This window comes from Myotis lucifugus, unplaced genomic scaffold (assembly GCF_000147115.1).
Source record: "Myotis lucifugus unplaced genomic scaffold, Myoluc2.0 scaffold_128, whole genome shotgun sequence".
Taxonomy (NCBI): domain Eukaryota; kingdom Metazoa; phylum Chordata; class Mammalia; order Chiroptera; family Vespertilionidae; genus Myotis; species Myotis lucifugus.
In genome coordinates, this window is record NW_005871176.1 from 322,608 (window position 1) to 331,861 (window position 9,254).

General features: G+C 58.4%; 1 protein-coding gene across 2 annotated transcripts in view; it reads left to right on the top strand.

Moving 5' to 3' along the window:
• The window catches only part of PQLC2 (PQ loop repeat containing 2), a 12,831-nt gene extending 3,782 nt beyond the window's left edge, over positions 1–9,049 (top strand). Inside the window, exons 2-8 of one of the 2 annotated variants that reach the window (XM_006093987.3) lie at positions 1,300–1,510; positions 3,789–3,918; positions 4,509–4,596; positions 5,172–5,314; positions 5,464–5,556; positions 6,145–6,330; positions 7,494–9,049. In XM_006093987.3, coding sequence (XP_006094049.1) covers positions 1,350–1,510; positions 3,789–3,918; positions 4,509–4,596; positions 5,172–5,314; positions 5,464–5,556; positions 6,145–6,330; positions 7,494–7,565 — 873 coding nt within the window. In that variant the 5' untranslated portion in view covers positions 1,300–1,349 and the 3' untranslated portion in view covers positions 7,566–9,049. Of the gene's footprint in view, positions 1–1,299; positions 1,511–3,788; positions 3,919–4,508; positions 4,597–5,171; positions 5,315–5,463; positions 5,557–6,144; positions 6,331–7,493 lie in introns of those variants that run through there. The other variant, XM_014460219.2, reaches the window with a different exon arrangement.
• The last annotated feature ends 205 nt before the right edge of the window (positions 9,050–9,254 follow it).

The following is a 9,254-nucleotide window of genomic DNA, read 5'->3' on the forward strand; positions in this document are numbered from 1 at the left end:
GAGCAAGAGCTTCAAACGCTCTGGAGAAGGACAGTTTGGCAGCTTGTTTTATGCATTGGAGATTAAAGGAGGGAACGTACGGAAGATTACTTGAGGAGGGGAGATAGTAGATTATAGGATTCCTAGAGGCCTAGTGCACAAAATTCGTGTGCTGAGCGGGGGAGGTCCCTCAGCCCGGCCTGCACCCTCTCACAGTCTGGCAGAACCTCGGGTTGCCTTAGGGCTGCCATGGAGGCAGGAGAGGCTCCCACCACCACTGCTGCGCTCGCCCAGCTCAGGGCTTCTGGCTGAGCGGAGCTCCCCCTGTGGGAACGCACTGACCACCAAGGGGCAGCTCTTGTGTTGAGCATCTGCCCCCTGGTGGTCAGTGTGTGTCATAGTGACCGGTCATTCTGCTGTTCAGTCGATTTGCATATTAGCCTTTTATGATATAGGATGTGCTTTCTTGAGGGTGGTTATGTCTGGAGGGGTATTACTTCCAACATTTCAGTGGTGCTTTAACCCAAGAACAATGGACAGGGCTTAAAACCTTTCACTAAAGAAGTTATATGCCTGGGCTGAGTACCTGCCCACCGTGACCTGCCCAGTTAGGAATTTCTGATCAGATCACCCTGTGAGGTTACTTTCCACAGAAACCCCTTTCATTTCGCCCACAGACCAATGCCGGTAACAAGCCTAGTCCATGGGCCTGGTCTCAGCAGACCCTCACGGCGTAATTTATAACAACAGAAGATTGGAAACAATCTGAACATTCAAGAGTTACAACCAAAGTGACATATTGGGGGGCTGAGCTCTCCACACTGTATTTATGAGCTCACTGGGCCTCACAATGTATGAGGGAGACACTGTTATCGCCCCAGTTTACAGCTGAGGGAACTGAGGCACAGTTGCAGCATTAATGAGGGTGACGGTGGGATGTGAAGGCACTTGCCCTGCCTGTAGGTCCAGCGCTCCCTGCACACGTGGTTGACTCGGGTTTGCTTAAGCCAGTGGTCGGCAAACTGCGGCTCGGCAAACCGCGGCTCGCGAGCCACATGCGGCTCTTTGGCCCCTTGAGTGTGGCTCTTCCACAAAATACCGACTTCTGTGCATGGGCCACGAAGTTTCAGTCGCACTGTACGTGCGCGCCCGCACGTGGTATTTTAGTCGGTTTGCCGACCACGGGCTTAGGCTGATTGTGTCCTGTGGTCCAGGGGCTCAGTCGGTGCCAGGTGATAAGCTGGGATGGGCTTAGGTTGGGGCACCATGACCAGCACCCCAACCTTCCAAGGCTAAAGCCCCCTCTCTTTCTCCCGGTAGAGCCCTCGCCTGCCTCAGCGCACCAGCACCCTCCCTCCCGCCCTCGCAGCATGGTCTGGAAGAAACTGGGCTCCGGCAACTTCTCCAGCTGCCCCAATGGCTCCCAGTGGATATGGGACGTGTTTGGTGAATGTGCCCAGGACGGCTGGGATGAGGCCAGTGTGGGCCTGGGCTTGATCTCCATTTTCTGCTTCGCAGCGTCCACTTTCCCGTGAGTAGCGCCAGGGTGGCAGGACTGGGTTTAATCCCTTGAGAACTGCCAGGCTACCTTCCAAAGCTTTCACGCCGTTTCATATCCCACCAGCAGTGCACGAAGGTTCCAATTTCTCCAAATCCTCACCCACACTTGGTATTTCCGATCTATTGTAGCCATCCCAGTGGGTGGGAAGTGGTAGTTTTGATTTGTATTTTCCTGGTGGCTGGTGATGTTGAGTGGCTTTCATGTGTTATTGGCAGCTGTAGATCTTCTTTGGTAAGAGGTCTGTTCAGCTCCTTTGCCCATTTATCATTGGATTTTTGTCTTTTTATTGTTGAGTTGTAAGAGTTCTTTATATAGTCTATGTCGACATAAGAATGTCCAAACCTGTAGAGAATTTTTATAAGATTTTATTGAGCCAAACTGATGATAATTGCCAGGAAACAAGATCTCAGACACTCTGCAGAATGGCAGTTTTGCGGGGTTTTTTAAGCATCTGAAATTAAGGGGGGAGGGGTGTAAGGAAGACTATAAGAAGGTGGGAGAAAGCAAGCCCCAGGGATTGGAATACGGAGTGGTTAACAAGATTGTGCTCTGATGAGGGTGGTTATTTCAAAGGTATGTTAACCTACCGTACACACACACACACACACACACACACACACGGCTTGCTTCAGGCAAAGATAAACTTTTTACTTAAGAATTCATATGCCTGGTGCATGACACCCATCATGACCTGCCCAGTTAAAGGACTATGATCAGATCACGCTGTGAGGTTACTTAACGTAGAACCCCTCTTCCATCCACTTTCCTATGACTTGCAAATATTTTCTCCCATTCTGTGGTTTGTCTTTTCACTTTCTTGGTATCCTTTGTAGCACAGAAGTCCTGCACTAGGTATGACACAAGAAAATAAAATAGAGACTGCCCTGGTCTTCGCAGGGCTTCCCTTTAGAAGACACCCTGGAAGTCACAGGGGAGGGCTGGGGGGAGTAGGCCTTCAGCAAGCGGTGATGTCAGGGCCCAGTGGAGAGGCCCTCAGGAGGCAGAGTGGACAGGTCTGGGTGACGGATGGAGGCCGAGGGAGAGAGATTCCCTGTCGTGAGGACAGAGCTTCCCCAGAACTATCAGAGGAGCTGGCTGAGGCTTCCCCTTCCGGCCCTGGCGTAGCGCTGGCCCTGCCTGGGTCTGGCTGATTATCCACTGAGGGGGGTCGAAGGCCTGGGGGGAGCCCCAAGTGACGGTGGGAAGGGCAGCCACCTTCCTGCTCCTTCTTAGGCCCTGGCCTATCCTGGGTGTGATCTGCAATTCCTGGAGCTAGGTCAGGTCACAGTATCCTGAAGGAGCTAAACGGGACACGGCATAAACCTTAATTAAGGGCCTTCTCGGCCAGGCCTGTGCTGGGCCCTGTCCTCGCCCTCAGGAAGCTTGAGTCCAGGAGGCACCAGGGTGCCACATGTTACAAGGGTGCTGGGGAGCTCAGGCCAAGGAAGGCCCTGAAGAGGAACTATGTCCTGAGCAGTGACAGAGAAGGAGGTGGGCGAGCCATCTGCAGACGAAGAGCTCAAAAGAGAAAGCAGTCCGGGTGGAGCGAGACGGGAGCCCCGGGGTCTGGGTGTGAATCCTACTCCCAGACTCCCAGCTGCCAACCTCCTCAGCCCGCAGTGAGGAGGGTCCTCAAAATACACCTGGACGTGGGGGACTGTGAGGACCCAGTGAGTCTGTCCACACGAAGGGCTCAGAGCCGTGCCTGATACCTGGCCAGAGGTCCAAAGAAAGGGTCGCAGTCCCAGGGACCCCTGGGAAAGAGCCAAGGTGCTGACTGCCCCGGTGTTTGTACTGGAGAGCAGGAGCCACAGCCCTGCCCCTGGGAGATAGCGGTTGTGGTTGCCCATCATCTTATCGCCGCCCATCCTGGAGATAGGGCAGCGGCCGTGCCTGGGCCATGGCCTTGCTGCCACCACCACCATCCTTTTTCCAAACTCCCTACCCCCTTCGTAGAAGAAAGATTCTAGGTCCCCAGGGTGCTTGGAGGAGCGTGAGTAATGCCATGGTCTGTCTGAGAAGATGCGCATCCCATCGAGTCCCTGGGTGGGCAGGGATTCTCCCCAGTAAAAACCCCCAATGGGCAAAGAGGCTCACGAGGACCCTGTGACCTCCCAGTGACCTTTGCCTCTGCCGCCCCTGCCCCACACCCTGTGGGGGTCTCATCTGGGGGCCGTTCCCTGGTTGACCCTCCGAGGCGATGTCACAGCCCTCAGCCCCTGAGCATGCGTCTCCTTCTCTGCCACAGGCAGTACATCAAGGCCTGCAAGACGGGCAACATGGACCAGGCCCTGTCCCTGTGGTTTCTCCTGGGCTGGATTGGTGGAGACTCCTGCAACCTCATCGGCTCTTTCCTTGCTGACCAGCTGCCCCTGCAGGTGGGCCGGCCCCGGGCAGGGTGGGCTGCCTAGGATAGCATGGCAGAGGCGTTGGGGGCACCCACAGGAGAGGCCCGGGCTCCAGAATCCTGACCTGTTGTTCCATCTTATGAGGGCCCCGTGCTGCAGAGACAGCCCTGGGCCCTGCCACGCAGTATGGCAATGGACTGGTCACTGTCCTTCTCTGGGCCTCAGTTTCCCCATCTGTTAAATGACCACATCAAACCAGAGGATCACCAGAGCCTTGGACCTCTGGGGCGCTCTGATCCTGATGGAGCTGGGGCTGGGGGGTGGGGGGTGGGGCTGGAGGAGGAACGTTTTCCCCGGAGAGGCCCAGGAGCCACCACTTTGTCCTGACAAGGGGAACTAGCCACCCGTCCCTCCATCTGCCCGGGTCCAACACTTAGCCACCTGCTCTCTAGTTGTGCCAGGTAGGAACTGCGCTCCCCCTTTCCAGGTGAGCAGCCAGAGCTCAGGGAGGTGACGCGACTTGCTCAGGGCCACCCGGCTGGGGTGTGAGAGTGCTGCCCAGTGTCGGAGTGCGGTCCCCAGAGCCTGGGACTGAGCCCGCGCCCCTGCTTCTCTTGCAGACCTACACGGCGGTGTATTACGTCCTGGCAGACCTGGTGATGCTGTCCCTTTACTTTCACTACAAGTTTAAGAATCGCCCCTCTCCGTGTGAGTATGGTGGTCCCTCCGTGTCGGGCACGCTAGGGGCAGCGGGAGTGTGAGAGGAAGCAGCTGTCCTATTGCCGGGTGATAACCCTCCCAAAGGCTTCCTCGGGCCTTATCTGAAAGCCCGAGCCCTGATCGGCCAAGATAGGGGCCAAGGGCAATGAGCACATCCGGCAGGACCACAGGGCTTCCCTTCACTCAAACTCCTATTCAACAAACGTGGCTTCAGCTTCTCCTCCGTGCCTGGCCCTGGGCTTGGAGCCGGGGAAACAGGCACAGGGCTCACAGGCCATCGCTGCCTCTGAGGTCAGAGCGAGGGCTGTGAGATGTGGCCCGAGGCACTGCTTTTGATAACCCCCCCCCTCTCCTTGGACCCTACTGCTGTCATCGTATTAATTTTACAACTCCAGGGGAAGGATAGTGTTATTGCGCCCATTCTACAGATGAGGAGTTAAAGCTCAGAGGGGTTAGGTCACTTGCCCAAGGTCACACAGCCACCGAGGGGCAAGGCCACGACTCCGATCCGTTTGCTGCCACTCAGATATCTAACTTCGGCTTCCCTCCTGCCTCATGTCCAGTGTCTGCCCCCATCAACTCCTTGCTCTTGTTCACCCTGGGACTGGTGTGTGCCACCCCGCTGCTGAGCAGCACTGCCTCTGTGGCTGCCCCGAGGGAGGTCTTCCAGGGCCGGAAGCTCCTGTCTGTGGAGCCGGGCAATAAGGTGAGGTGTGGGTACGGAGTGGTAGGGCGGAGGGGGGAGACTGGCCTCAAGGGCCCTCCCTGCAGGGCCACCTGGGCGGGGGTTGCCCCCTAGGAGGGAGCTTGGGGATCTCCCTGCCAGGCACTGAGCACTCCCTCCTGCTTCCTCAGCCCTTCACTCGGCAGGAGATCATTGGTTTTGTCATCGGCTCCATCTCCAGCGTGCTGTACCTGTTCTCCCGGCTGCCTCAGATCCACACCAACGTGAGCCTTGAGCGGGGTGGGGCCGAGTGGAAGCGAAGAGCCGGCCTGGCAGCGCGGGCCTCTGGGTTCAGGAGTAGCACAGAGCAGAAGGTCTGGGTCTACATTCACTGTTGGCTTGGGCAACTTAGTCCAATTCTCCAAGCCTCGGTTTGTGCCTCTGGAAAACGGGCATGACGATGCCTGCCATCCAGGCATCCGTGTGACCGGTGTGACTCTCAAGTAGGAAGTCAGGTGACAGCGAGGGGCTGCGCTTAGAGGCCCGAGAGGAGAGAAGGTGGAGAATCAGGGATGGGTGGGCAGAGGCAACGAGAGTCAGCGTGGGGCTGGAGAGCAGGGCGTCATGGCAGCAGGCATAGCGCAGCCATAGTCTGCTGTGGACCTGGGCAGGGGCCTGGAGAGGTGGCAGGAGTGAGGATGAGGCGTCGGGCCCTGGAGCGGGTTGTCGGTGTCGGACAGTGGGCACACAGCGAAAAGTCAGATTCTGACTACACGCACAGTGTGACAGGGCAGATGGATACATGGACAGGCACAACCCAGGGTGACAGGAGCCCTGTTTGAGGTCTCTGACCCCAACCCCCTCACCTCCAGTTCCTGCGGAAGTCGACCCAGGGGATCTCCTACTCGCTGTTTGCCTTGGTGATGCTGGGGAACACGCTGTACGGGCTGAGTGTGCTGCTCAAGAACCCGGAGGAGGGCCAGAGCGAGGGCAGCTACGTGCTGCACCACCTGCCCTGGCTCGTGGGCAGCCTGGGCGTGCTGCTGCTCGACGCCATCGTATCCTTCAGGGCATGCAGGGCAGGCGGGGCGAGGTGGGCACGGCAGCCCCTGCCTGCTCGGGGCTCCCACATCCACCCATCCACCCAGATGCACCCCGCTGTCTGCCATGCACCCCGCCAGGCACTGGCCCAGTCGTGAGCAAGAACTGGGTGGCCTTGCCCCCGGGAGCTCCAGCTCTGGGAGGCAGACAGGGTACACTGATTAGAAGTCATTACTTCGTTGCATTGACACTGAGGGCCCCAGAGAAAAACTGCAAGAGTGTGTGACCAGGGGCTGCCCCGGTTTAAAGGCTCCGCAGAGGCCTCCCGGGTGCCATTTAAACTGCCCTGAAGGAGAGGTTAGTCGGCAAAGGCAAGAGGGATGTGCCCAGCTCAGTTTGTGCGAAGGCCCCGAGGAACGGGGAGATCGGGCCATGCGGGCCTGAGGAGCGCAAGCTGGAACGTGGAGACACGTGAGTTCGTCACAATAACGGGGTCAAGTTCTGGCTCTGTTCCTCCATGGCTGTGTGACACGGGGAAACCCTTAACCTCTCTGTGCTTCCGTATCTGCATCTGCATGGGGAGGTGAGTCACTGTCTCTCCGAGATCAGGGGCGATTACGTAAGGCAAGGTGTCCGGAAGGCTGCGCGGCCCAGCACAGCGAGTGCTCAGTAAATGTTTGCTGAACAGGAACGGGGCCTTGTTTGGATCGCATTTGGCAGAAAGTAAGCATGGCCCTTGTTTGCACATCTGCCGAGTCCCTGCTGGCTGCCGTGAGAGACGTTTACCTCACCTGGAGCTAATATAAAATAATACTGAATGTCAACAAAAGCAAAGTGTAAGCTCTTAGTGCCTTCAGATGGCCCCAGCCACTGGGTGAAACTCCCAGGATGGTGTAGCGGGGGAGGAAGGCAAGCTCCTGGGGCTGGAGTCAGGGAGGACTGCCTGCGGGAGGAAGACCCTGGCGCTGGACCTGGAGGAGGAAGTTGGTTGAGGAGTGGGAGGGCATTCAGAGTGGAAGGTGCACTGAGAGCAGAAGCTGGGTGCTCATCGCTGGCCCTTCCGCCAGCCAGAGTGGGGCTGAGAGGGAGGGAAGAGGGTGCTCTGGATGGAGCCACGGGTCCCCAGGGGCAGGCCCAGCCCAGTCTGTGCTTGGTCAGGCCTTGACGTTGACCCCTCCAGATCTCCATACAGTTCCTGGTGTACAGGAACGCCGCCACGTCCTCAGAGCACCAGCCCCTCCTCCCCGGCTGACCAGGACCCAGGCCAAGCCCCGATGACCAGGACCTCCAGCTACCACTCAGGAAGAGAGAGGTGTGGGCAGTCAGTGCCGAGGACCCTGGACGAGGCTGTGGAGGAAGCCAGGGTCGGGGGGGCCTGGTCCTCCTGACCCACCTGCCTACCCCCACGCCTCCTGGGCTGACTCTTCCAGGAGCCAGACGGCCCCAAGGGCCAGCCTGCCCCTCCCACTGGGAGCTCATCCCCCAGGGCCTGAGGCAGCTGCCCTGGGAGCTTTGATGGAGGGGCTGCAGCGGGGACCTCACCCCTGAAAAGGCAGTGCAGCTGTCCCTCGCTCACCTACCTCATTGTGCGCCTCCCCGGGGAGTGCCACCGCCGTGGCCTGGTGTACCCAGACTGTCCTGTGGCCTGCAGCCAGCCCAGTAAACCCTGCTTCCCAGCGAGGCCTGTTCTGTTGCTCCTTCCCAAGATGCTGGGGTCTGGGCTGCTCTGAACAGCAGTGGAGGGAGATCTGGGCCCCACCTTCCAGGGCCAGAGGATCAGCTGTGGGGGAGCCAAGCAGGAGGGGACCTGCCGGTTCGCCTCCCGGTGGCCTCTCGTTTCTTCAACCTGCTTCTCGGTGACAGGCTCCACACCTGGTGGTGGGGACCAGCAACAGGGTCCCTGACCTCAGGGCTCAGGAGGAAGCACAGCAGTTAAGGTTCAGATCTTGGTTCTGCATCTTAGCTTTTCTGTGCCTCAGTGACTTTGAACTGTGAAATGGGATGACAGTATTACCACTTCGTATGTCCTTATGAGATGGTGTCAGTAGGGAGGTTAGCCCAAAATTTTTAGTTGGAGGAGAGAGACAACCAGACCTCCCCGGAGATCCGGGAGACCTTCCTGGAGGAGGCGGCATGGCAGAGGAATGAGCAGGGGATAAACGGGGAAAGGTGGGAGTGTTGCTGGCCAGAGGAAAAGAAGGTGCAAGAGCGGGTGGGAAGGGAGGAGAGGAAGGCAGGGCTCGGTTTGTCTCCCAGATTCTGTTCTGAGTCCACTTCCTTGTTGGCAGCCACCTTGTGGGCACTGAGAACAGGCCAGCTTCCCTCTGCTCTTGCTCTCACATCCTGCCTCAGGTTCCCAGGTGGTGGGAGCCATCGGGTGGGCTGGGATGGAGGCCGTCCCTCGGCCTTTCTTTTGGAATCTTCAACCCCAAAGAAAGCAAGGAGCTGAGCAAGGGGACACAGCCTCCCAGGGGAGGAGAGAGTGGGGGGTGCCACGGCCCAATCTGGGGCTACAGATATTTGTGCAGCACAGTTCTCCACCCTCGGTCCTTGCTGTGGCCGAAGTCTGGGATGGGGGTGAACCAGCTCTGGTCCCTGCCAGTTAGAAGGGCAGAACTTGCCAGGCCCTCCCTGGCGGGAAGGGGTGTTACCAGAAGGTACAAAGTGCCATAGGAATGAGGAGACTCAACCAGGAAGGCTTCATGGCGGAGTGGCCTGGAGCTGAATGTTGAAGGCGGAGGGAAGGGAGTGTGCAAAGGCCTGGAGGGGGGTTGTGGGGGCAGGCAGTGGAGTGGCTCAGCAGGAGGCTGGGTTTGGTTGGGGGAAGAGAAGGAGGGGGCTGGGGCTGGGGAGACCAGGGACAGGGCACCTCTGAGGTTCAGGTGGGCAGTGAGGGCCAGTCTCCCCCAGCCCTGTCCTGGGGCATGCCTGCGAAGCCCTG